Below are 27664 nucleotides of genomic sequence, written 5' to 3'. Positions count from 1 at the left end.
ATTTCCCAAGCTGACTGTGGCAATGGCTACCCAACTCTAAATTTAAGTGGGAAAGTTAAATGATAGTTGAAGTACATGTCATTAAATCTGGGATCAAGAAGAAATGTCCTTATGAGTGTCAACTGTGATAGGATTTTGTCATTGATTCTTTCCTATGTCTGCCACAACATTCTACATATTCACTTAAATGACCCATGTCTATAGTTCTGTAGTCTGTGACTATAGTCTTAACTGTACAATGTGTGTCAAACTAGATACATTTTCAGTTGAGCCAGTACTGTTGATGAAATGAGACCATTTAGAACATTTATAGAAATCGCCTAAACTATGTTTTATCATCCTCATTATAGTCAACATATCAGTTTTGTTATCACTGGCTTTGTCCCCAGTAATTAATATATTTATGATAAACCCACTTTATCAGAAATGACATGACTTTTAGCAGCACATTTGTGACACTTCTCTTTTGTCTAGTGGCGCTATTATTCCTTTGCTATAAAAAGCCCAAATGTTAATTATTACTAAATCTAAGGCACCTGAGAGAACAGAATGTCTCCATCAATTTGTACCTACCCCTTTGGAATCAATCACGCCAGGTTTTGCATTGAACTTCACTGTCTTCAATCGGGCACGCTCCTTTCTTTCCACCCTAATCAAAAAACAAAAAACAGTCAATTAAGTGACAAGACATTTATAATTAGGTTCCTTTTAAGTAAAGAGCACTTCTTCCTTTCATCTGTAAGACACAAATAAAATTTGGTTTAAAATGTTCTACTTCCTTTGGTAAAAGTTAAAAAAAAAACCAAACAAACAAAAAAACCAAACCAACCAACCAATCAACCAACAAAACCTTAGTTAAAAAGTGTCTAAAGTTCTAATGTGTCCCTAGAAATCTTTGTCTTACATGCACTGAGAGTATTTGGAAGTAACAGAGATAAAACATTATTGACATGCTTCATGAACCAACCAGGATCTATTTTAGGAAATCACAGCCCAGGAAAACCAATACCTAGAATAGAAACAAACAAACCTTTCCTGTTCCTTACTACTCTTCCATTAAAGGGCATCATTACAGTTAGCTCCACTTGGTAACCACTGTGTTACATGTAATTCTGAAGCTTCCTTCAAAGAGTCTAATGTCCTTCTGTCATTCCTATAACATCATTATCTTGTCTTTCACTAAATGAGCATTTGCCATGTTGTTCACCAAGGATATAGGAACAAAGAAAAAAATTAAAGCATGGTTGTAACAGGCATTTATCACGATAGGCTTTTAGCAAGAACAAAAAGCCAGACAAACACTCCTAACAGTCTCAGTGTGTGTGTATGTGTGTTGTGTGTGTGTTGTGTGTGTGTGTGTAGCATGGTGTTGCTGTGGCTCTCTGAAGAAAATATCAACTAATTTGAAACTAAAAGGATGAGAAAGAGATTGTCAGTAGGGTAAAGTTAGCATATATTCCAGTTCCTAACTAGCTAGGTGCCTGAAGGATGGTGCCATGGTCCGTACAGGATGAGGCAAGGAATTGTACAAGGAATTGTACAAGGAATTGTAGGGTTCCATAGGGCGTTGGGCTAGGTGTATGGCTCATGCCTGAAACCTACCACTTAGAAGGAAGAAGGACAATAAATTCAAGGTCATCACCAGATATATGAATTCAAGGCTAGTCTGATATTCATATATGAAATACAAAAATCAAATGAAATCAGAAAATAACTCAGAAAAAACTATAGCCGGGGAGATAGCTCTGTTGATAAAGTGCTTGTCATTTGAGCTGAAGGACCAGAGTTTGAAGCCTTTGTAAAAGGACAGGTATGGTGTGGGAATTAGGGCATGAGTTTATAATCCTAGAAGAGACAGAGATAGGTGGATTCCATTCCTAGGGCACACTGGCTAGTTCGTTCAGCCTGCTTTGTGAATTCTAGTCCAGTGAGAGACCTGCCTTAAAAAGGGAGCATACATAAGAAATGACACCCATGTATTTACAGACACACACATCCATACACCTATGTACATCCACATAAACATGAACTTCTCCTTTTCTCCCATTGAGCCACTCAAGGACTTGGGTAGTGATAACAAATTATAAATGAGGAAGGTGGTATAAGCAACCCCAGACTTTAAAGAGTTCTTTTTATTTATGTGTATATGTATGTATGTACATGAAGTCATGCTCCTGTGTATGTGGGGGCTTGGAGAAGCTGGAAGAGGGTACTGGGGTCTCCAGAGTTGGAGTTACAGACATTTGTGAGCTGATGGATTTGGGTACTGGGACCTGAGCTCTGATCCTCTGCAAAACAGCAAATCCTCTCAGTTATTGGGTTACCTTTCTAGCTCTTCAAAGGAGTAACTTAAGAAAAGGATCCTGGTGCTGTGGAGAACAATTCTGGAAGGGAAGGGAAAAGAGGAGCCGGGTGTGCTGAGAAGCTGTTGCCATAAACTAGGCAATAGTAATAAAGAATAGGAAAGAATGATTGGGAGAAGAAAAGAAAGGCTTAAGGAACACCAGAAAGAAAATTTGACCTGTTTCTATTTGAAGGTATAGTTAAGAAACGGGAATCTAAATATTTCCTTGAGTTTTTCAAGTCTGTACAGAAAATCACTGTTTTTATTTCCTGCTATGCACAACACTGAATTTTATCCCTTTATAAGTTACATATTGACTTCCTTCTTTAAAACATTTTATATTTAAGATGCAAGGTGCATGTAAGTGTAGAATATTATCACAGGTCCTCAGTGGATGATCATTGAACAAAAATACTACTTGGTAGGCTGCTGTAACATGAATTTGTTTAAATTTGGCTAGCTTTAATCCCAATTTTTTTTCTTTCCAGGGAAAGAAAAGAGCAAGTGAGAGAAAAATAATCCTGAATCTATAGAAACTTAATGGTTTATGAAGTTGAAGCTATTCTTAGCTCTGTAATTAACAGCAGGCTACTTCCTAACCGAGAGCTCTTTTGTGTTTCCAACTGCAACACTGAATATCTGGGTTTCTATAGTTACAGGATAAAGTTTCAGAATACATTTATTTCAGTGGCAGCATAGAATATTTGATTGAAAAGATCTGAACAAAAATGTTCACATCTAACATCAGCTATTAACACAATATATTCCATGTGGAGAAGCCAGTGCTGAGAGTATCTCCCTGAATCCACCCAACACCCAAGAGCTGGGAGGCTTAAGATAAACTGCCAAGGGGAAGAAGCTCATTGAGAAGAGGCCTGGATCAGAGTCCCTTAGTGAATGTCTTTCCCCCAAGCGTTCAGGTAATTCTTATTCACCTCTTTAGATTTTCCTAAAACAGTTGTTAGAGCCCTTAGCTTTATTCTGGCTTCTTTGCATTAATTCAGCTAATAATGGGAACCACTGATTCATCCTACTCTGTCAAAAATGATTGCAGTATGTAGAGACTACATAGTTAATTGATTAGAGAATATAAATAAATTCTGCATAAACTCACACAGAACCCACAAGCACACATAACACAAGGCTTAGGGCAGTGTTCTGACCTGAGAATTATTTGGGCAGAACAGTTATATTTCCCCACAGACTTCTGAGGCTATCCTTTTACTCTTCTGATTGAGTGACCTTATTAGTCTCACAAGCGCTCCCAGATTCTCCCCACTTCCCCATTCACCAAAAACCCACACTTTTATCTTATTAGAAAATAAATAAAGACAAACCAGAATAGAACCAAACAAATAAGCAGAAACCCTTAACACAGGTAAGAGGGGGGGAAAAAGACAATGCTAATTTATTAAGGAGACATTGCTTGGAACATTTGTGTTCTCTGTGAAGGAGATTGGAACATCTTCTTTCTTACATAAGTGGGAAGTATTATAAGTGATGGGGATATAAATGATGGCTAAAGTTTCAATATGCAACTACTAATCGTTCTCATTCTTATTTGTATCATCTTGCCTGGTCCTTTGATAACCCAGCAACATAAGTCTTGTCAACCCCATTTCGTGGCTGTCAAAGCTGAGGTTTGATGCATGGCAGACTAGGAGGTGATGGGACCTTTGTGTTAATTGCTCTCTTTAACATCTGATACTGCTGTCTGCCCATAACCATGCTTCTGGGGAAACAGAACGCAAAGACTTGTCTTGCCTACATCACTCATTGGAAATTCTCAACAAACATGAGGGTTTGGATAAGTAATACAGAGTTGAAAAGCCAATATATAGACACTAGAGGCCTAGGCTGAAGTTCCCCACAAACACTCTGTGCCTTTCCCCTCATACCTATTGTCAAAAATATTTTGAGTTATATGAATTATATACAACTAGACCTAAGCATATAACTAGTTAAGGAAGCAACATAGCATGACAGGCTGGCCTCATATTCAGAATAAATTTGCTTTAGACACTGAAAACAGTTTAACTAAATGCTCTTTTGCTAGCATAGCATAGCATTAGCACATATGAAACTGCTCTTTTTTTCAGCATACCAGAAACCACAGCAGCTATCCACCAAAAAAAAAAAAAAAAAAAAAAAAAAAATGGCCCCATAGGCTCTCTGCAATCCTCTCTCCACAGTTGAAATTGCTGCAGGTTACTTTTTTCTTCCTTGCCTTAGCCTTTCTGTATTCTCCAAGTTCTTCCTGGGACACAGTGACTCACTCCTCAAACAAGTGCTAAGGCTGAGAGATGGGCTTTAAACAGTACAGCATTTTTTTCCTTTGGCACCAAATGCTCAAAATATGACATCTGGAAAGTAGTTCTCACTTGAGTGTACACCAAGTGTTGAAAGTTGTGCTTGGCACTTTACTTATTTTATCTATAACCTATACCTATGAAACTTCAGACCTGAAATTAGGCACGTAGTACATGTAAATCAACAATGATGAAAATCTTTGTTGCCTGGCTGACTGACTGACTAACTGACTGAATGAATGAATGAATGAAGTTTCCAGCAGGCTATTAATTCTGGACCTGTCTGTGAAAATTCAGGCTGAAGGACATGAAGTATCTTGTCAAGCAAGACATGTTTCCTGTTAAAAGCTAATCATTTCACCACTTCTTTTATCAACGAGAGTCTAGGTTAGGGGCAGAACAGGTGCTTCAGTGGTTAAGAGCACTGGCTGCTCTCCTATAGAATTCCGAGGCACATGGTAACTCACAAATGTCTGTAACTTCAGTCCCAGGGGCCTCCATGGGGAACAGGCACACGCAGATGTACATAAAGGCAAGACACCTACACACGTACAAAATATAATTTTTAAAAAAGAATATAGATTAAAGAATAACATTACTTTCTCTAGTTATTTTACTTCTTTGGAAAGAGGATATATTAAGGCTCAAAGACCTTTTTTGAAGGAATTGGTGGACCTGTCTGTAAAGACCCAACAGCAGTGAAACTACTACTATATGTTCCCTTTCCCACTACAACTCAACTGGTTAATTAGATTGTTTAAGCAGACATAACCCTCCCCACCTACTCTTGTTGCTGACCAAGTATTAGAAACATGAACTGGATGGCAAAACTTGAGCAAATCCATTCTGGTACCTAGCATCTCTGGATAGCACCAAATGTCTATACTATAACAAGTCTTTTGCCCTTTGTCCAATACCCATCTGGTATTTTCAGGTTCTGACCAAACATAACTGATTGGAGCACTGGACAGGGGGAACATGATCTGTTCCTGGGGGTTCCTATATCCATGTTCCTTAGGCCCTAATTAAGGGGAAATTGAGATACTATCCATATGAGTGAATGCTATGTGGTACAGGTGAGTAAACTTTCTAATAAATGTTAGACATGGGTTGTAGTCAATAATTAATGATTTCACAATAATGTGAAATTAATAATTTCACAGAGTGTGGGCCAGCTTCTGGTTTGGCTACTTATAACCATGCAATGTCTGCAACCAGAGACTTTATGCTAAGATCCCAAACTGTGAAGTCTCACACACCTTGGCTTGAGGTCTCCTATTGCCTCTACTTGCTAAATCTTTGACTTAAAACATCAGAGATTCAGCCTTTTAGGGCTTTTCATGTTGGCTAGTTGATAATAGTAAAGAAACTACAAAGAGTTACAGCAGATGCTGATTGAGATTATTTAAGGTGAGTGTTTAGCATGGAGTCATAGATGGTTGAATTAGAGTTCAGGACATAAGGATATTCGGATGCTATGATAAGTGTCACTAAAGCCACTTGGATCACCATTCTCTGTTTCTGCCTCACCTTGTAAAAGGGAGGCAACACACGCTTACATGCTTGATACCACTGTGGACCCTGCCAAGTGAGCTGTATGCATGGGCTTCTTTTTGAGGGCATTCCCCAATGTGGGCCTCTAATGGTTTGAATGGAAACTTCCTCACAAAGGCACTTGTTGGAAAGCTGTGGAATCTCTTGGAGATGGGGCCTTGCTCCAGATGAAGGGCTTCATGGGCAGGGCTAAGGGCTTATAGTGTAGGTCTGGTCCTAGCCAAAGTCCTGTCTCTGTTTTCTCATTTTACCCAGGTGTGACAGGCAGTTGCTTCATATTTCCATAGCTACAGAGCCCCATTGTCATGTTATTACAGCTGTATTGAACTATACCTCCTTAAACTGTAAGCCAGGATTAACCTCTTGCCTGTAAGGTGTATTGGGTCTTCTGCTACAGGAATGAGAAAAGTAATAAGTGGCCTAAGACTGATGCTATGTAGGGCTGAAGAGAGCTAAAATTTCAACAATTGCTCACAGAGGTATGTGAAAGGTGTGTGTTCAAATCTTGGCTTAGTCCCTTGCTATCAGTATGATTCTGCCAGGATGCTTGGATTATCTGAGTTTCATTTCTATAACTTGAAAGTACCTTAGAGCAGTGCTCCAAGTACAGTGGGAAGCTATCCAGTCTTGCTACCAGAGAGACCTGGACTCAGCTGGTAAATTACTTTACTTTTCTGAAGGCTTCTGTGAAGATTAAATTGATATCATATATTTGAGAGCATCTGGCATGATGCAGAATGCTATTAGTTAATGTTCCCACCAAAGCTTAAATTGAAATTTAATCAGCATTGTGTGGTCTTAATAAATAGAGCAGGTGGAACATTCAAGGGATGACTGTGTTATGAGTATTCTGCTCTCACAAATGTATTATTACATTTATGAACTAAAACATTAATGGACTAATAGGTCACTGAGAGAGTGGGCTTGTTATAAGAGCCAATGGGGGTGGAACTTTACGTGCTTTCCTTATCATAGGATGCCCTATAAAGTCTTAGAATTTTTAGAGGCCTCATAAGTAAAACCTTCAACAGATGTGGCCACTCGACCTGTGCTGTCAGACTTCCAGAAACATGAGCCAAATAAGCCTATTTTATAACTTAGATAGTCAGCTGCACTGAGTTATATCAACAACAAAGGTTACAACATATGGTCACGGTTATAATGAGAAAGAATCCATCCTCTAGTCTATTGCCTTTTCTCTTCTCTTGGTATCTGTACAATGGAGTCCTCATTGTTTTGGTCATGGTATAGCTGGAAGTATTACATGCTGGTCTTGTGAATAATGAGATCTAGGCAGTGTTCCTACAATACTCATGGTATGCCTGGCACACAGACATCAGCTCTTTATCACTGTACCTTTCTGAGGTGAGACCATATGAGTTAAGATGCTGAACTCAAATCTCAGTTCTGCCACTTAGTAGATGGGTGATCTCAGGCAAATCAATAATTTCTTTGTTCTCAGCTCTCATTTATATGAAGGGCATAATAGCAGTACCTTATCCACAGAGTTTAATGAGACTTGAACATATATAAACCACAAAGGGCTTCACACCAGGTCTGATATGCCATATGAGTATTATATGGATACATTTATTCCTTATCTAAAGGAAGACTGACAACATTCATATTATTTGCCTTAGAGTTGCATGGAATGATTAAGCAGAGCCATTGGAACAGAGACATCACTGTAAAGGGCAAAGCTCTGCACCGTTGCTATTCATACCAACTAGCTCCACACTCTCACATGAACTCTGGAAGCAGGTGAGAAAACAGCTAATGATCTGAAACATCTGCCAGTTGAGTAAGTTTATTTTAGATTTTAGAAAATATTTTTATTTTATTTTTAATGATGTCTCTGTGTTGGGAGATATATGCACATGAGTACAGGTGCTTGGGGGAGAATAGAGACATAAGTTCCTCCTGGAACTGGAGCAAATGGGAGGTCGATCATGAGCCACTGACTGTGGGTACTGGGAACAGAAATATCAAACTTGGACCCTCTGCAAGAGCAGTGCATGCCCTCAACTCTGAGTCATCTCGTATTGATTTTTTTTGTTGTTTTTGTTTTTTTCGAGACAGGGTTTCTCTGTATAGTCCTGGCTATCCTGGAACTCACTCTGTAGACCAGGCTGGCCTCGAACTCAGAAATCCACCTGCCTCTGCCTCCCAAGTGCTGGGATTAAAGGCGTGCGCCACCACCGCCCGGCTTCGTATTGATTTTTAATGGCATGAGAATTAACATATGAAGGCTCTTTAAGAGATAGGAGTATCTGTGGTTTTTATTTTTCTTTTTATATTTGTCTAAAATTATTTCTATACAGTGAGAAAACAGTAGTTTAATAATACATAAAATAAAACATTTTGACATAATTAAAATCTTAAGAAAATACTCATAATATAAATTTTATAATAAAATAAACACAAATATTTTTACTTTGTGTAAAATATATCTGCAAGGTAGAATATCTGTATTTATTATGCAAAAGATTGCAAATAAACATGAACTCAAGAGAGCCCGAACAATCATTTTCACACCAGCTATTGTATGACTGTTAAGGTGGCTTCTTTAAAAAAAAAAAGATGGCTTCTTTCAAAATGTGAAAAACACAACTTAAGGATGATCACAGAAAGTGGAAAATTGTTTCAGAGAAGGTTTTCTTTGAGGTAAGCGATAAGCACTTGAATGAATGAATGACTATTGACATGATGGTGAAAATTGCAGAAGCCTGGGTTCAAGAGCACCAGACTATTACTTGCATCAACCCTCTTGTCTAAAGTGTGAATGTCTTCCTGGGTAGTCTAGAGCAATGTCAATGAGAAGAATCATTTCTTTAAAATGAGCTGAAATAATTTCTGACACTGATTTCATTCCTCCACTCTGCTTCTGTCTGTCCTTGGGGCCAACTGAACATGATGGCTCTTCCCAAGAACAGCTTTGATGAAATGCATCTGAGCAACCCAGGACACATGTTGCCTTGATATGAAAATGCACAAACACACAAACAAAGTAGTGTTAAGAAACACTGTTTTAGTACTACATGAACTCAGTGGATTAAAAGGAACATACACACAAGTGGGAGGGAGAAATGGTGGATATGTGCAGAGTTGGAAGCAAGAGGATAAGGAGTGGATTCTCCCTCTACCTTCTCTTGGTTCCTCTTTTCCTTCTTCCAACTTCATACATGTTCATTCCCTCCTTCCCCATATAACTTACTGAGTCCAGTTAGTACTATGTATATATGTGTGGGTATGGGGCTGTCCATTGGTGTATGGTCAATCTACTGGAGATGATGCTACTGATGAAAGCTAACTCTCCCTTCCCTAGCAGCCACTATCTGTCAATACCTCCTCAGGTGGAGGTGGGAACTCATGGATCCCTTCCCAACCTATTCTGGGATGCTGTCGGGCCATGGAAGGGTATCCTGGTTCTTGGGTTGTGGGTTCGGCCATGCCCCCAGAACCCAGGCTCCTGTCACCAGGTCTAATCTCCATTCAACCTGCATCCTTCAGTTACATATACAGGTGGAGGGCATGATGAACAGGCCCCAGGCCCTAGAGAGATTTACATACTAATAAGGTACCTGAAGGCCAGAGGGTGGAGTCAATTAAGCATTCCTCCCCAACCCCTCCCCCCTCTTCCCCTCCCTAGTTAACTCAGGTCCACCCTGGGTTTTAGGGGGTGCACATCCAGATCCATCCACCATCCGCCATGTCAATAAACTGGTTTTGGAAACCCAAGGACTTCCTCGTTTGTTGGGGCTGTGCCTTGAGGAACTGTGGAGAGGCCTTTACTGAACTGCCGGGCCTAACTTCCAGCTGGAGGAACCCAGCTACACACAGCATGGTGTGAGGAACCCTGTGGTTCCCCAGCCAGATTTTTTACCTACACTGTCCAACTTTTGATTTTGTTTCTTAGATCATGTCTTGTGTCAGATGGCCACTCATAAGAAGGGTAGCTCCTGGTAGTAGTGATTAGAAGCTGCTAGGAGATATGGAAGACTTGGCTTTGAGGAAGCATTTTGAAGAGAAGAGCTTGATATGTTTAAGAAATACATAGATCTAAAATCTGAGCGACTAAAGGGAATGCTGGGAAGGGGAACAGGATTAACAGTAAAAGATGCCTGTCCACTTGGCTATAGGACAGCTCAGATCCCAAGCATCTGGGTAGTAAGTTGCCTTCTACTTTTGGCCTTCTGTAAATTTATGGGTAAATGCTGAACCAAGGCTATCAGTGCATTCGGTTGTGAATGGGCGTGCAGGCACATAAGCACAGCCTTTTGCATATAGCTGCCAGAAGCATCATCTAAGTGGCTCTTCCTTTTTCCCTCTATGTCTCATCATACTCACCAATTTTGGTAAAATCCTAAAATGTAGAGAATGACAATTTTTGTATTCTTGTCACCTGTCACCACTGACACTTTTCCTGTAGAATGCTTATTGCACTTAAATAGTCATTCTGTATGCAGTCTTCCCAGCCTGCATCTCCATACCCTAGATAGCTAACACACACACACACACTCTCTCCCCTCTTCTCTCTGTCTCCCTCCCTCTCTTACTCCCTCCCATGTGTGCATGCTTGCTCTGATGCACAGAAGTCATCCTTACCTCCGCTTGCTGGGAATGACGCCCATCTCCTCGCTGTCCCCGTCTAGTGTGACCCTTCTGGCTTGCCACCACTCATCATCAGAGGCATTGATGACATGGAGGATGTCACCATATTTAAAACTAAGTCCTTGGCTAGGCAGCCCACTGTCCTTGCTCTTGTCATAGTCAAACATGGCTCTGAAAGAGAAGACAACAATAGTATGGTTAAGACACTGATTTAAAATATACACTTTTGAATTCTAATTCTTGCCCCAGGACTCCATTATCCCCTGAATGGCTTCCTGGATTGTGCTATACAATATTCATTTTTTTTGGCCACACACCAAGGTTACTTCTTGCTTTTCTTTCCTAGTTGCAAAGGCAGCCTATAGGTTCCTATAATTAGCACCAGCTTCTTTATTTCTTGGAGATCATCACATGTAACAAGATGAAAATGAAAGACTAGACCCTTGATTATTACTCAACTGAGATATTTTTCTTCCTGCTGGAATCAAATTTTACAAATGAAAAATAAAAAAATGAAGAACATGGCAGTCTTTTTTTGTCATATAAATAAATTCTCTCCAATATAATAGCTTATAGACTCCTTCCTTTATACTAGAGAAAAGTGATAAAAATGTAAAATGTCTGTCTGGAATAACTGACTCCCACCAACAATGGAGTATTGAGTTATCTAGCACTGATCCTGGATGATTGAAGGGGTTACTGTAATGACCTAAATAAGTGTTTAAAATGAAAAGTGAAAAAAAATCTGTGTGTACAGGTATACAGAAAGAACAATCCTTTGAACAATACAAAAGCTCTTTCTACTTCCATAAACCCCAGGCCTGCCCCATCTTCACACTTACTGCTCTGAATTGTAATCCTCTGTTGTCATGGAAGAATTTGGCTGAACCTTTTCAGGGCCAATGCACTGAAATTTCTAAGCCTGGTTCAGTGCCAGGGTGGGAAGCAGGATCAACATGAATGGAATAGCCAAAGTCATGAGGATGTGACAATTAATTTTAAGTACTATACTGTCAAGTTTTTCATATATTCTGATGCATCTCAAAGCCGCCAACACATACAGAGTGTCCAAGTTTGCCCAGGAGAAGCAGGTGCTCTCGACCACTGCCATATGAATTCCTTTCACTCTACTCCAAGCCTTTCTTTATATCATAACCACTGTGCACATAAATCAAGCTAGATTTGGAGAGTAGAATTTTCTAAAATCATTAGGGCCAACCTTGGCTCTTTTCCTTTCTTTCTTTTTCCCTCTTCTCTGTCAAAGAAATGTCACATCTGTTGCCATGGTAACCAAAAAGGCCTGAAGACAACATTTAACTCTCAAATATCATAGAAGGCGAATTACTTACAATACAGCCATTTCCAGTATCCCAAAGTGATGTAATTTGGAGAGAGTTTTGTGGTCTGAGTGCCCAGAATAAATTATTTCTTCTTGACCATCTGCATCTTTCCTATCAAAGACTCACACAAAGCCCCATCCCAGAAAAGTAGGGGTGGATGAGGACACACACCACTCCTACTGATGGCAGTTCATTGTGTGATGAGACAGAAATCAATTAACATTCCAGAGCCAAATGTATTCAATGCACCTTCCCATAATAGAAACACAGGCAGCATCTAGCACGTGGTAGGTGCTATGCAGCAGTACAAGGTATAATGATAAAGTACTAGTGAAGCCATGCCGTTTTTACTGTGGCTCAATAGTCCCACAGCTGGTTATTGAGGCTACTTATTCTCTCATAGGCTTCAGTTGCTCATAATATGATATATGATGATGGGTGGTGCCTCCATTACTGATCTGTGTAGGTAAATTGCATAAAGCAATGTGCATAAAGCATGTACAGCAGTGCCCAGCATACCATGGCTAACTGTAAGTATGAGCTACTTTCCACTTTAGAGTGGATTCCCAATAATATTCTAGTCTACAGACTGCATATTGTGGGAAAAAGAAAGAAAAGAAAGTTAACATACTTGTCTTGAGACAATTGTCCCTTAAAAAGCCCTTGGCAAGGGTGTCCTTCAGCTGATATTTAGGAATTTGGATTTTGTAAGGATTCCCACTAGTTTTGGACTAGGATTTCACTTATGTATTCTGTACTGACACTATCACTTAGGCTGAAAATCACTGTGCTCTGCTTCAGGCTGCTCCCAGCACAAACCCTCTATTCTGGGTATCCAGCCATTTACCCAGAAGACAATTAAGACCTATTGTCACAAGTGGATACCAGAGGAAATAGGCATGGCCCATGTGCCTCTGAAGAGAAAGGTTCATTTGATGTGGAACTGTCTCTTGGTCCTTTCCCCTTATTGATATATATATATAAATCAGTCCTGATGTTGGCTATGCTGGTCCCTGTGAATTGAACCTGGGAGTATCTTGAGAAATTCCAACATACATGCTATAGATAGCACACATTTTCCCACAGACTACCATATCCATGACTCTACCCATTCTGGTAATGGTTCTATAAATAGTACTACCCCTTTTCCAGAGGAGGGATGACTAAGGGCAGGCCCCAGCATACATAAGTCAGCAACAGCCATGCAGGACAGGTTGGGACCCAGACCCAAGGTCTAGCTTAGTTACTTTACCCTGTCCCTCATTCAGCCTGGGAAGAGGTCAAGGAGGTTGTGGGGGTGACTTTGTAAGGACAACAATAGAAGCAACAACAACCACCACAGCTTAGCCTGGAGGTTTGTAATAAACATAATAGTAAAAATTAGCAATCTCACCATATATGCAAGGAAAGGAAAGGACAGGTGGACTTGTCCCAGGTCACATGTGTACCTGTGTTGGACAGTACCACCTGCCTGACCCTAAACCCACCGTTTGTGGCCCTTTTGTGTTAAGGCTCATTTTCCCAGCCTGCTGCTCATGACCATGGCCCAGCAGTGCCAATGGTTTTAGATTTCTCCAAGACTGACTTTCTCATTGTCTCCAGATTTCTGAAGCTCCCTCATTAATGCTTATTGCAGGATTTCTCACCCTGAAAGTACTGCTTGCTGGCTTAGCAACAGGCCTCAATTTTGCAGGACAGAGATAAGGAAGGGAAGCCCTCGTTGGGCAGGCAAGAAGACAGGGTTAGACTTGTGAGCTTGGTGGTCCTTAAGTTTATTTAAACTGTAAAATAATATCAACCACCTTTAAGAGTTGGGGTGAGAATTATCATACACGCAAAGTAGCATAGTACCTTGACATTAGAGAGGGAGCTCAACAGCGTAATTCAGAGCCCCGTGGCTTCCAGAATATGCCTGGGTCACCCCCATGCTTAGCTAGTATCTATCTTCCTTACTGTGTGCAAAGACATCTTAGGTGCCCCCCTCTGGCTTCTGAACTCAACTTAACAGAAGGCCAAAGCAGAGGCCCAACACATGTCTCTGGAAATACTCCAGGTCACCACTGACAGCCCCTTTCCTCTCACATCAGTATCTCCATATGTGATGAAGACGGATGTGGAGATTATTTCCAACAGTCCTCACCAGGGGAAATACTTGCCATACTGTGTGTCATCCATTCCTGAGAGTATCCCAAAGGGAGTGTCCAAAGGGAGGCTGAGGAACCTAGCTTGGTGCTATTTCCATGTGCTGTTTATCTTGGCCAATCCGCCCCACTAGGACTATACTGATTCCAGCTTGTCGCGTTCCTAAAACCCAGCAGCTGACACATTTCAGCTTATGTCTCTTTTGGATATTAATGGATCCCACGTCTGGGAAAAATGCTACAATGCCCCATCACCTAATTTAAGAAGTGATAAGCTGTTTTTAATTTGCTTTATGTGCTAATTCATCACAACAGCTTTTATAAAATGCCATTAAGACTCACACTTGCACCCAGGGTGCTTTTTAACAAGTCCATTAAGACAAGTGGAATTTTCCACAAATAACGCAATGGCTTTCTCATCCCTCCTGCCTCTCCTGAACTGCAATGTGTGGTGCCTCTTTGCCAACTGGGAGAGTCTAGTAAAGAGAGAGGGAAGCTGCTGCTTGCTCATTCTTGTGGCTGCATATGGTAGCTGCAAAATATAAGGGCACCCAACTGCACAGTGAGTATGAAGTGTCCAACTACATTCTAGGATGTTTTATCTTCCCTGCCTTGCTTAAGTTACTAGGTAGGCAAGACAGCATACGTGCAGCCTTAGAGTTTTAGGAATACCTGATAACAGTGTTTAGAGCTTGTTGTACCTTAGGGACCTTTGATTTGGTGACAACATTTATATTGGCACCATGGGTTAAGATTGAGAGTTATCAGCAACCTATTGGGTGCACATTCAGCTCATGAAGCTAGTTTGGAACATACATATTAGCCTTTGATTATTGATGAGGAAATAAAGTTGCGTAATATAAGTAAGATATCCAGTGTCAGAAGATATACCATGGATGTGTAGAGGAAAGCCGAACACTTTAAATCTAAATCTCAGGTGCATGAACTTCCTACTGTACCAAACTATGAGTTCTTTCTTCTATAAGCAAATCCAATCCAAACCCAAACACTTTCTTTTAGAACTTAGAGCTTGGTAACATTTAACAATCATGGGCCATGACAGTACTGATGTGTTCTATGGTGGTGAGAATTTTGACCCATCTCTTTCAAGGTAAAGAATGATGAATATTGTCAGAAGCCGTACCATAAATGTGGAAAAAAATGTTTGCTATGACTTTAGATTGTAAAGGATGTGATAGAATGTTTCTAACCTAATATACAAAATGAATATCCTTAATCTTCCAAGCTCTGTGAATATGATGCATTAAATGGCAAAGATACTTGTAGATATGGTTAAACTGAAGATCCGAACTTGGGGAGAATTCCCTAGATTACCTGAGTGTTTTCAATTTAACTGCATGAGCCTTTACTGGTGGAAGATGAAAGTACAGGAGTAGACCATAGAGATATAATTTAAATAGGTGACCATAGAAATGTAATTTAAATAGCTGACTGTGTTAAGGAATTAGATTCTGCCAACAAACAAGACAAGTGGAAACCAGATTCTCTCCTACAGCCTCCATGGTGGATACAGCCTGTTGACAGCTTTCTTTGACTCTCTGTGACCTATAAAACTATAAGTTAATTCAAGACATTTGTGTCATTTAAAATTATTAGGTATAGAATAAATTGTGGTGATGATAACACAAAATTAGTCTACTTTGTCGCTAGACACAGTGTATTCTATCACAAACACCTAGGAATAGGTGTTTGCAATTGAACCTTGGGAGGAGGCTAAAATAATGCTATGGTACATGATAGAAAAAGCCTATATCACCTTAAGAAATACCACCAAAAATGAAGATATTAAAATGAGCACTGAGGCTTCACAGACTTCCTTGTCTGTAGGTTTGGGGCATGTGGGGTGTGAGACCATGTTACTGCCAACTAGGAAATGGAAAAGTGTGTTAGTGAAATAGGATCATACAGTTAGGTAGAAAACAAATGAACTGAAACCAGAAGGTAGATTATAGGAGGAAGAAAAATGGTTCCCTTCCCTCAAAATTTCCATGTATTAGTCTCTAGAACAGTGGTTCTCAACCTGTGGATCACAACTCCCTCACAGGGGTCATAGATCAGATATCTTGCATGCCAGATATTTTTAGTTCTCAAAAGTAGCAAAATTACAGTTTTGAAGTAGCAACGAAAATAATTTTATGGTTGGGGGCAGGTCACCATAACATGAGGACCTGTATTAAAGGGTTGCAGCATTAAGAAGGTTGAGAACCACTGCTCTAGAACCTTATGTGACATAAAGGACATACAGATGTGCCTACAATCAGGGGACTCGAGCTATCTGGGTGGGCTCAGCCTGAACACATGAGCCTTTGAAAAATGAAAGAGGCAGCAACATGGAGTTGCTGGAGACTGATACAAGGACTGAGGTAAGGACATGAACTTGGAAGAAGAGAATTTGTTACAGCAGCGATGTTGAAATAATGCAGGTGATTAAAAGCAGCATCATTTGTAGATGCAGATTGCAGGGCAGGGGGTAAGGACAGGTTACCTGTCTGATGGTCCTATCACTCATTATTTATCACTTGGAAATAAAAACAATCATTAAGCAATGCTAATAACCTTCTGAACACCTAGTATGGTTTGATACTAGGTGATACTAGGCAGAGTATTTTGCTTTATATAATTTCATTAACACAAATAGATGATTATTTTTACAGTTCAATTATTAGGAAATCTTATGAAACCAACATCTGTTTTATTTAATTAGGAAGCTGAAGCATAGAAGCAGCAGGCCTTTTTGTCTTCTAAAGTTGCAAAGGATTCTGCCCTTGATTGCTCTGGGGTAACCTACATAAAGCCTATACTAGGAGGCTACACTTTCACCTCCTGTCCTGGATCAGAAGCTATTGCAAGTCAGTTGCTCCTGGCTCTAGCCTGAGCAGAGATCTAGGGAAAGCATTTATAAATGAAGGAGTGAGTCAGTACTGCCTTCTGTGCTGTGAACTTGTTTGGGCTGGAGAAGCTATTGTTTCCATGACAACTTTAAGGCTCAAGAAACAGGGTGCTTCAACTCAATTTCCTTAGTCCTGTGAAATTCAGGCCTCTGCTTGATTAGAGGAGGGCTGTCTCTTACCTTTCTGTGCAGTAAAGAGAAAGAACTAAACCAACAAAATATATACAGTCTACCTACTCTGCTCGTCTCCTGTGGATGTGTTCCATTTTTAACATTAAGGTAAGTCACTGTAGATAGTGCAAAGACATTATACTAAAGAGACACATTCAAGTCAACCCACCTCTTTTTCAAAGGCTGACATTGAGGAAATTATTGGGGTAATTTGAGTTTCAAATTTATTTACAAAATGGAGTCAATCACTTCAGCATATCATGCATGTGCAGAGATTCAGTGAGAATTTTTAGGAATATTTTATAAGACAATAGTTCCTTTACCTCTTCTGTCCCCTGTTAAAAGGAGTAAATGTCTATTTAACTACATCAAGGGCAATTTGATATGGTGTCTTTTTAATGTGATATAGAAATACATACATAGTAAATTTTCTCAAAATGTGTTCCCTTAGGTGTGTAGAGAAGAAAGCTAGACTGAATCAGAAACATGTGACCTTTAGTTGCTCTCATTTTAAAGATCAGAAATTTCCATCTGTTATGTTTCCATCTTAAAACACTCATTTCTTATTCATGCACATAACCAAGAGTGTTTCTAAAACATAGAGGACATCCTGGATGTGAAATTGAGGTCAGGGGGACAGAATTGAACACAGTCCCTCTTTGTAACCTTTCTACCTTAACTACTTTGTGGTGTAGCTTGCATATCATCAAGAAGTTAGGAAAGAAGAAGAAGGAGAAGAAGGAGACAAGAAGGAGAAGAAGGAGGAGAAGGAGGAGGAGAAGGAGGAGAAGAAGAGGGGGAAGAAGGGGAAGAAGGAGGAGGAGGAGGAGGAGGAAGAGCAGGAGGAGAAGAAGGAGGAGAAGAAGAAGGGGAAAAAGGAGAAGAAGGAGAAAAAGAATAATAATAATAATTGTTCAATAATTCAGTGTATTTGTCCTTTTAAAATCTTTTGTCCCATAAGATGCTTTGAAGAAACAAGGTAGTTTTCCATGCAATTAATATTAATGTTCTACTCATACGGCTATGTTTGTGATTCAGGGATCAATTAGCCTTAAGTTACTTCCTCATTTGAGTTAGCTAGCTTTCCATCACCAAAAACCATACTCAAGAAAAACAAACTTAAAGGGGGAAGGTTAGTTTTCACTAAGAGTTTCTAAGACTTTAGTCTACAGTAATTTGGCTCCATTACTGTGGGATTATATTAAGATGGAACGTCAACACTAAGATTACATGGTGGAAAAAAAGCTGTCCATCTCATGGTGGCCAGGAACATCACAGAGACCAACTGAAGAAGTGGCCAGAGGCAATTTTAGGGCATAATCTTAGTGACCTCCAGCCCCTGAAAAGTCCAGCACTTACCAGTAACACATTTCCATTATTACTCCATTGATGAATCTATCCATCTCATGATCCAGAAGTCACACCTCTAAGCACTACTATATAGAGGACTAGGCCTTTTCTGATACATGAGCTTCTTAGATCTTTCAGATCCAAACTATAATATTCTTAAATATTAGAATTTTTTCTCATTCTCTATTATTGCACTTTGTAACCTTTTCATATTCTTACTTATATAAATTCAGGGGTCAGGAGGTTTCATAGTCATCCAGTTTCAAAGGGTCATAACAAAGCAGATGATCAGTAGAAACAGTTTGTTTTTAACATCAATTTTCACAGGGAAATTCCATGCAATCCTTAGTTTTCTCTGAAACAATATTGTTCTCTAAACAGCTAGGAACAACAGGCAAGGGAGGATCAGAGTGGTAACCATCATGGACTGGCCTGTCTTTTTAAAGAAGTCAAGAGGAAGCATGCACCATTACTGTCTTTCACGCAGAAACATATTGTCTCACGGTAAAGGGAGGGGCATGGTCCTTATAGTACTTCAAATCTGTTGAGGATCATGATGTACAGTTTTGTGGGTGAGTTTTCCTGTCCAGGTGATTTATCCGAGGTAGCTGTTTATTTCTTCACCCACCTTAATATTCTATATGCATTTAGTGAAGAAGTGGGTGCTATCCACTAGCAAACCAGTCTTCATGCTTGGAAACAAATTCATGCCTGTCAAGTCTTACAAAGAGTCGGTTGCTTAAGATGACAGTGCTTATTAAGTTATGACCAAGTACTGTACTGTAGTAAGCTTTACACCATGACAGGCCTAGGTATTTAATTTTCTGTGAATCAAAAATGAAGGCATTATTCCATTGTTATAGAAGGGAAATTTTATGGCATGTCAGACTACGGTATTAAGCAGCCTAGGCCATTCAAACCTCACATTAATCATTCAAACCTCACAAGGCAGTGTTATACCAGTCTCTGTCTGAGCAGATTGGGAAAACACCAATTTCTGCTGTACCCAAGAATCAGTCAGCTATTGTCATGACTGAAGATAGAACTAATTGGTTACTGAAGTCCTTACAGGCTAAGCCTCCCTGGAGTTGTCACATTTTGATTATAATTTAGACACCATCATTGCTTCCAGGAGTGACAACCATCTATTTTTCTCTTCCCTCTTCTGGGTCTCCAGTGTGACTGATTTCCTCGGAGACACAGTGTGAACATATTTCTCATGCATGGGGTCCTGCGTGTCGATCATTTCAGACACCTTATTATCAGCATCTTCTGGAACTGGGCCCTCTCCTGCCTGCTTTCTCTCTCAAGGTATCCTGGAACCTGTCAGAATAATTTTCACTATAGGCTTGAATGACAAGTCTCCCAACTCCATCGTAGGGATGCACAGATTTGAACCTGCCCAAGGGCAGAGCTTCTTGGACCATGGCAAATGGTATTTTAGTTTTCAGGGTTGGGGGAAGCTGTATAGCATAGTCATCTTAAAGTCTCTATTGTTTACTCTCAATACCATCAGCTGGAGCTGTATAGACTAAAGTGCGGGAAAGGGAACATGGATAGTGTGAAGAGCTCGTCTTCTCTGGGCTCGTTTATTAGCCACTGAGAATCTTTCACTCATGGAGAGACTTTAAGGAGTTGACACAGCCCCCACATGTAGCCCTTTCCTTCTGGTCTGAATTAAAAAGGGAGGCCAAGTTTTCACGTTACCTGTCAGAGTACCACTGTCACCAAATTTAAAAGTTAGGAATGGAGAAAAAGGAGAAATATTTCCTCTAAGTACCAGTACTGACTGAACAATTAACATTCAAGCATCTAAGTCAATGTTTGGACACTTTGTAATGAAACAGAGACATCAGAGACTTTGGATTCAAATATTACCTTTGTTGTTTTAAGCAGTTGTATAATTTTTAGCAAATCTAAACACTTCTATACTTAAGCTTCTGGAAATACACAGCAAAGGATAAACACCTATGCTCAAAGGGCCCTATAAAATTCCATGAGAGCTTTCAGATGTGAGTTTGTGCTCAGTATTTAGTAATCAATTTAGACTATTTCTTGCAAATCCCAGCCCTTGAATCTAGTGTGGCTAACTAGAGCATCAACAAGGCACATACGCCTAGATGTTATTGTTGAATGCTTCTGACTAGTAACAAATGAGGTGGTGCATGAAGTTCATTTCTCCAAGAGTTCATGAAATATGGGAGAAAGAAATCCGAGAACATTTGATATGAATGCTCCAAATCCCTAGTTCCAAATTATAGTGGTGGGTTTTGGAATAAGTAACAAAATGTTCATACTTCACAATGTTAGGTTGCTATGCAATCTTTCAGTTTTCCTAGATATTGGGTTTGTTGCACTGTTTGTCATTTTTTTTCCCCCCTTTAGAAAACCATATGGGAGGCACAGGCTTCTCTGTGATAGGAGAAGCCCTGGAGTTAGACAACCTTTACCTCCACACCTCCCATGTGATTCTCAGGTCTCCATCATTGCCTAATGAACAGGGCAGACAGAGAGGACACACTACTTTTAGATTCACCCAGGTGAGTACACTGAGTTTAGAAGATAAGCAAGCTTCCATGTATGAAAACAAGAATACCCATTTGAATATTAAGTGTAGCATTATTTAGAATATATCTCCTAAGTGCTTCAGGCAGTGCTGGCTTTTCTAAGAACTTAGAAATGAAGAATCAGCTTGATTCCAGCCCTTGGAAACTTATGTAAGGCAGGGAGTGTGGGTAATGAGGTGCATTCATTTGGCTAGTTGGTCACTCAGCAAATGTTGGGCACTTATGAGAAACAATGATGGTCTGGGTGGCTGAGATATGTAAGGAAAGAAAACCATTATAAGTCATGGCCTAACAGAATTTACATTTTAATGAGGGGAGATAGGAAAAACAGTAAAGACACATACACACAACTAGGCAAAAGGAGAGAAAATGACAAGTTTGTAATTGCTGTGAAAAGGATAAAAATAGAGCAGGGAGCTTGGGGTCAGCACTGCGGGGTGGATGACGGCATAGTGGCAGTGACGATTTTGTCTTAGATCAAGGTCAAGCTGTGACTTGCTTGATGGCAGAGTCATGGCTTGAAAGAGGTGCAGGAATGGGTCATGTGGGCATCTGAGGAGAAGGTGCCCTGATGAAGTCGAGCGGACAGGACCAAGGCCCTGGGTATACTTCCAATTGAGTCCAGCAGACTATGTCAGAAGAGCATAGTCAAAGGGCAGGAAACCCTCTTGGATGCTCACTAGGAAGCTTTGAGGGAAGGGACCACTCACCCCACTCAGCAGAAAAGTAACCTCATATCTTCTAACCCTACTCTACAAGGTGGCCTGCCTCGGGCTTGGAACTCCATCAGGAGAGACTCAGTGGTGAGAGTAAACTTACATTCCTGAGGACTTAGACCTCTTCTCTTGGCCACTCATAGTCTTATGCACTCATCTGGGCTTGGCTACCAAACACCCCTTTTCTTTTCTCAGATTTGTTTGTTACAACTTGAACAGCAATAGTGGACTTCTTTTTTCTTTTAGTCAATACTTTTTAACATTGTGAGGAAGTAGAAGGACTGACTGATACTTTATCAATGTATTTTGTATATACAACTATCTATTATAAGTATGTATTGAAACCATTCATCAAATTTCAGTTCTGGACACTCATAACTTTCTGTAGAAACCTTCCTGTGTCTATCTGTCCAGAAAACATCATTTCTTCCCCACTCTCAGTGGACGTGCTGCTCTGCATATTATTTTACTGTTGCTTTTCTGGGTTTCACTTCAGTTCTCCTACTGTACTTTTCCTTCTAGAATCTCCTCTTAGGGGTATGAGGAGCAGTTTCACTCATCCCGTGGTCCTACATGAAAGGAAGGGGTAAATTTAACTGAGGCCAGAGCCCAGCCAGTATGTCCTTGGGGAAATTACTCAAGGTCTCCTGTGGTTCCCTCATCTGTAAAGTGGGATTAAAAGATACCAGTATTTTTACATTTATTTTCCTACTCTTTTTTTGCTTTAACACCTAAAGTGAGATTGTTTAACCACCAATAATATCATCTTATAATTTAACTGAGGGAATTTCACTTTTCTTGATAACACATAAGATGAATATGACTATCAGGTACAACCTCCACTTAGTGATTACAGAAGAGACCCTCTCTTAGGTTATAGTGCTTAATGAGATATGGGTGAAAGCCCTATAGTGGTATGGACACACACACACACACACACACACACACACACACACACACACACACACACAGAGAGAGAGAGAGAGAGAGAGAGAGAGAGAGAGAGAGAGAGAGAGAGAGAGAGAGAGAAAGAGATACCCAGAGTCAGTCATCCACTCATTCTTTCAGTAATACATTGACCACTATGTGTTCTGGAACAGAACAATGAGAAATGACAGCAGAGACTGGAAGCTCTTCCCAGTTCTGCTGTTCACCTCCTCTGGAGCAGTGGCAAAGGCCCTTAAAATTCTGATTCCTATTCTTCAAATGACAGGCTAATCCTGTGTACTAGACAATGCTGGTACTGAGCAACTCAGGTAAAACTCACACCAGGGGCTTGGTGTACAGACACATGGTACAGCTGCAAGAATAATATGTACAGGTCTAGGCAACTATGCTAAAACTCGGCTTTTGGAGAATAGATCAATGATTCATTCCTATTTTTTGTTGTTTAAATATTGATTCATGTAACAGCCCTCTGGCTCCTACGAAGTGTCAGATCTGGGGCTGATGATTCTACAAGCAGTAAAAGCCAGGGGAACTCAGGGCAGAGCAAAGGATGATGTTTTCTTTCCACAGGAAAAAGAAATCAGACCACCCAGCGTGGTGGCTGTGAAGGCAGCTAATGTAACTTTTAGATGCTGGAAGCCATGTGATCATGCTTTCAAATTTATCCAGCTAACACTTACGAAGGGTCGAGTATAACACTCAGTGTTGGAGGGGGGATCTGGAGGTAAATTAAAAAAAAAAAAACAATGCCATTATGAATTTTACAGGGATGGTAGTTACAGAAGAAATAATTACCAGTATGATGTTTCATAAAAATCAGATCTATAAAGAACATATAAATATATATGCTGGAGAGAAATGAACCCCACTCTGGGTGAGGCAATGTGGGGTGGGGTGGCTCAATTTCACATGGCCATGACGAGTGGAGGTTCAGATACTTGCTTTGGCACTCTCTACATAATTTATGTGCAAGTCTCAATGTTTTAGTGCCAGAATAAATCACTGCCTTTTCTTCAAAAAAAAAAAAAAATTCTAGAAACAACATCTGAAATGCTGACTGAACAGAGGGAATGATAACTTCTGGCCTGTTTGCACTCCTGGCGCTCAGAAACCATGAGGCCCCCTGTGAGGAATTCTGGCTATCGTTATCTCAAAGCACAAAAACTTTCATGCCAGAGAATCTGTTTCCAGATCCTTACAGTGATGAACACTTTCTTTATTGATGCCATGCCATCCCCTAGCCCCTTTGTAGATGTCTACTGGCTTATAAAATAGAAGCCTGATAAAAATTCCCCTTGGAATAGTTTTTAAGTATTCAACAAGGCCTTCATGACGCAGCTAGAGAAAAGGTGGATGTGTCCTGAGTTCCAATTATAGGAATTGAGAAGGATGGAAGTGTGTAGTCATCTCATTAGGAGAATGCACAGCCACTCAACAGAAGTCAATTCAGTATTTGTTGTGCGTGGTCTGAGAAGGATCCTTTGTGTTGAGAGGTTATTTGTGCTGAGGAACAGGAGACAGTTTCTTGGAAGAAGAGAAATCTTATTAGAAATTTGTCACATTCTTAGTGAACAGGAGATAGGTTCGGGGAGGAAGCCACGGCACATCATTCTGTGTATAAGGACCGACAGCAATTTGACAGATGAACAGTTCTACCAAAGAGGCAATGGGATGAGAGATCTCTACTTAGAGTTTCCCCATGTTAGTCAAGACTCAGATTTGATTAAGTCTCAAATGGAAAACCACCATGAAGTTGGGTCATCAGCTCTGATGGAAGTGAGAACATTGGACAGGAAAACCTAAGAGAAGCTGGACTTTGCTAGCTGTTCCTAGCAAAGTCTACCTCTAGTAGCACTCAAGCTGGGATCGGGCTAGAGATGTCTAGATGAGAAGGCAGAAGTGAGAAGCATTCAGACTGCCACATTGACCCCTTGCTGGGAGGTCTTTGGACTAGAAAAATTCACAACTGTAATGATCAGTTCCCAACGTGAAGCCATGATTTCTATTTTCTGCTTTGCAGTCTGCTCTCACACAGTGAGCATGACAACTGTCTGCAAACTACCATGAAGCTGGCCTCTGTCCATTACACATTTTCCGTGTACACTGTATTCTGACCTGGACCCCAGAAGTTAGTAAGGACTTTATGCTTGTCTTAAATACTGTGCTTAGTGCTGAAGGTAAAGGCAGAAGGTAGCAGTCCGTTTATACTCAATTTATGAGCTGAGTTGGTGAGACAGTACTGCAAGCAGATCAATTATATTTAGAGTTTGTTAGATATCACAGTAGGAGCTTTTAGGATCTGTAGAGAAAAATAAGGCTTGCTAAGTCTGAATGTTGATAGTGTCTAACCTCTGTGGCTGTCTGCTTTTACTGGGCTAGCCAGATGGCCTGCTCCACAAGATCAGAAGGTGATTCTAGTGGTACAGGGCATTAAACACAGTAAAAGGGAAATGTTTTACAACTCAAGTTCCGGATGATAAACATTAGTTAAAATTTCACCTATCCTTAGACATCCCTAAATTACCATTAATTTTGTTCAAAGATTATTTTGTAAATGTTGCAAAGAAAGGTTCAATCTCTGGTCTCCATCCTCACATCCACTTAGCCATGTGCTTCCTGTCTTGAAGCAAAGGTTAAAAACATTGAGAAATATAGGTGCCTCATCACTGATTTTTATGCATATACAATAATAAGCTATAGAATCAATAGGTAAGATGAAGTCCAGATTCTCACTAAATATTCCAAAAAGAAAGCTAGTGCTGCATTTTAAAGAAATGCCATTTAAAGGGTTGGGTATGGTGGTACATGTCTTTAATATCAGCACTTGGGAGGCAGAGGCAAGTGGATCTCAATTTCCAGTCTGGTGTCCATAAATGAGTTCCGGGTCAGTCAAGGCTACATACTGAGAATCTGTCTCAAAAATAAATAAATAAAACTTAAAAAAAAAAATCACTTACTGACTGGTAATTTGAGGGTAGGGAGAATTTTCTTTTGCAGACTTGTGAACATTTGAAGGGAAGTACCCTGTTGTTAAGTTAATCAAGATGGCCAGTTCAGCAAGGAGGAGCTCCTGCCTACAGGCTGAGATCAATTCCAACAAGCAGGGATACTCACAAGGGGCCCTTTTCAATTTCATTTAATCAGTTAGAGAAGATGGAGTTACCAACTCTGACTGGGTAAGAATATCTAAAAGATCACCAGACAAATATGTATCTGAGAAATAACTTACTTAATAATCCACAGAGATGCACATTATGACCACTCTAAATCATGTCTTGCTGTGGTCTCCTGCTTGTACAAAATCTCCCACTGGGAGCATCTTTGCATTAAGATAGTCTCTCTCTCTTTCTATACCTGATACATTTAATAAGTCTGGTGGGTTTAAATAGTTTTAATCATGCTTTTCTTTCTTTTAATATTTTTTTATAAATAAAAATATGTTACCACTTTCCCCCCTTTTCAGGTAATTGTGTCTCAGTGTATTTACTATTAGGTAGGATGGTATTAGGAAGTGGAGCAACTGAGGAAGGAACGTAACCGGAAACATAGCATTGGTCGCCACTAGAATAGGCATTTTACAGAGGTTAGCACTGAATAGTAAGAGTACAGTGGATTTGGTATTATTCTCTTCATTTTACAAATAGAAAAAGGTTGCCACATATGTTATGCCATTTGAGCATAGGCACATACCATGTAAGTTGCAGAAGTGGACCCGGACTTTGGTTTGGACTGAACAATTTTCTCTTGTGCCTTTCTCAATGTAACTGCCTCTGTGGAGTGTCTTTTCTCCAGAAGATGAGATTTATCACATCCTTAGCCTTATGAAGTAGCTGGTTAATCATAATACGTCTATTTTCAAACCAATATCCAGCAGAGGCCAGGAAAATACAAGACAAAGACACTTAGCTATAAAAGAAGGCTGTGGGGTTAGGGGTTTATTGTCTGTGCCCCCTAGGGCTTAGTGAACTTCGGTAGGATGACAGTGTGGTTGTCAAAGCCAATGGAGGCCAACACATACAGCAGCCAAAACTACTGTGCACTAAGTGGGCATTACTTGTGCAACATCACTGGCCTGTGTGTGTCAGGGCAGAATTGACATTTCTTTACATATGGGATTCATTAAACGCCTTCTGATTTGGGTGTGGTGTTCCTAGAGAACTCAAAGAGGTGGTTAGAAATTAAAATCTGTCTAAACAGCATGTCAGGGATAGAAACAGACTTACATTATTAGTCCAGTGGTGAAGCCATGATTTGCCTTCTATCCTTCTCTCTTAAAGAAACCTTAAGTGTTTAGCATTGCTATGGTTACCATGCCAAGTGTCTTTTATAGATTTCCCCTCTTTTTAAAAATCAAGGTATATTCAGCAGACTGCACTTTAACACCTAAAATGCAATTAGTTGTCAATAGTAAAGGGAAGAGGCTCCATTATTCTACCAGCGTCTTGGCTTTTAGTGAAGCCCAGATGACTGACACTCCAGCATTCTTGTTCAATGCATAGGACTCAGAGCCTGCCTTAGGGATGGCAGATCAATGCACTTAGAGAGGTCTAGGGTTTCCTGATGGATCTGTCACACTGGCACACTAGCTATGAGCAGCTCGTCACAGCATATGAAAAGGGAAAGAAACATCATGTTTAAGTCACCATTACTTCAGGCTTTTCTTACACAGCTTAACATACTCACTTTAGGTATAGAATAAGAT

At 40.1% G+C, this 27664-nt stretch overlaps 1 protein-coding gene across 28 annotated transcripts in view; it reads right to left on the bottom strand.

The window, feature by feature from the left end:
- Nucleotides 1–27664, bottom strand: part of Dlg2 (discs large MAGUK scaffold protein 2) — a 1841012-nt gene that overhangs the window by 63899 nt on the left and 1749449 nt on the right. For all 28 annotated transcript variants that reach the window (XM_076937777.1, XM_076937790.1, XM_076937770.1 and 25 more), the window contains 2 exons: nucleotides 10813–10989; nucleotides 574–649 (listed from right to left, as the gene is read on the bottom strand). In XM_076937777.1, coding sequence (XP_076793892.1) covers nucleotides 574–649; nucleotides 10813–10989 — 253 coding nt within the window. The remainder of the gene's footprint in view (nucleotides 1–573; nucleotides 650–10812; nucleotides 10990–27664) is intronic.

Source organism: Arvicanthis niloticus, chromosome 1, assembly GCF_011762505.2.
Source record: "Arvicanthis niloticus isolate mArvNil1 chromosome 1, mArvNil1.pat.X, whole genome shotgun sequence".
Taxonomy (NCBI): Eukaryota; Metazoa; Chordata; class Mammalia; order Rodentia; family Muridae; genus Arvicanthis; species Arvicanthis niloticus.
The sequence above is the reverse complement of the archived record's forward strand: the minus strand, read 5'-3'. Positions and strand labels throughout refer to the sequence as shown.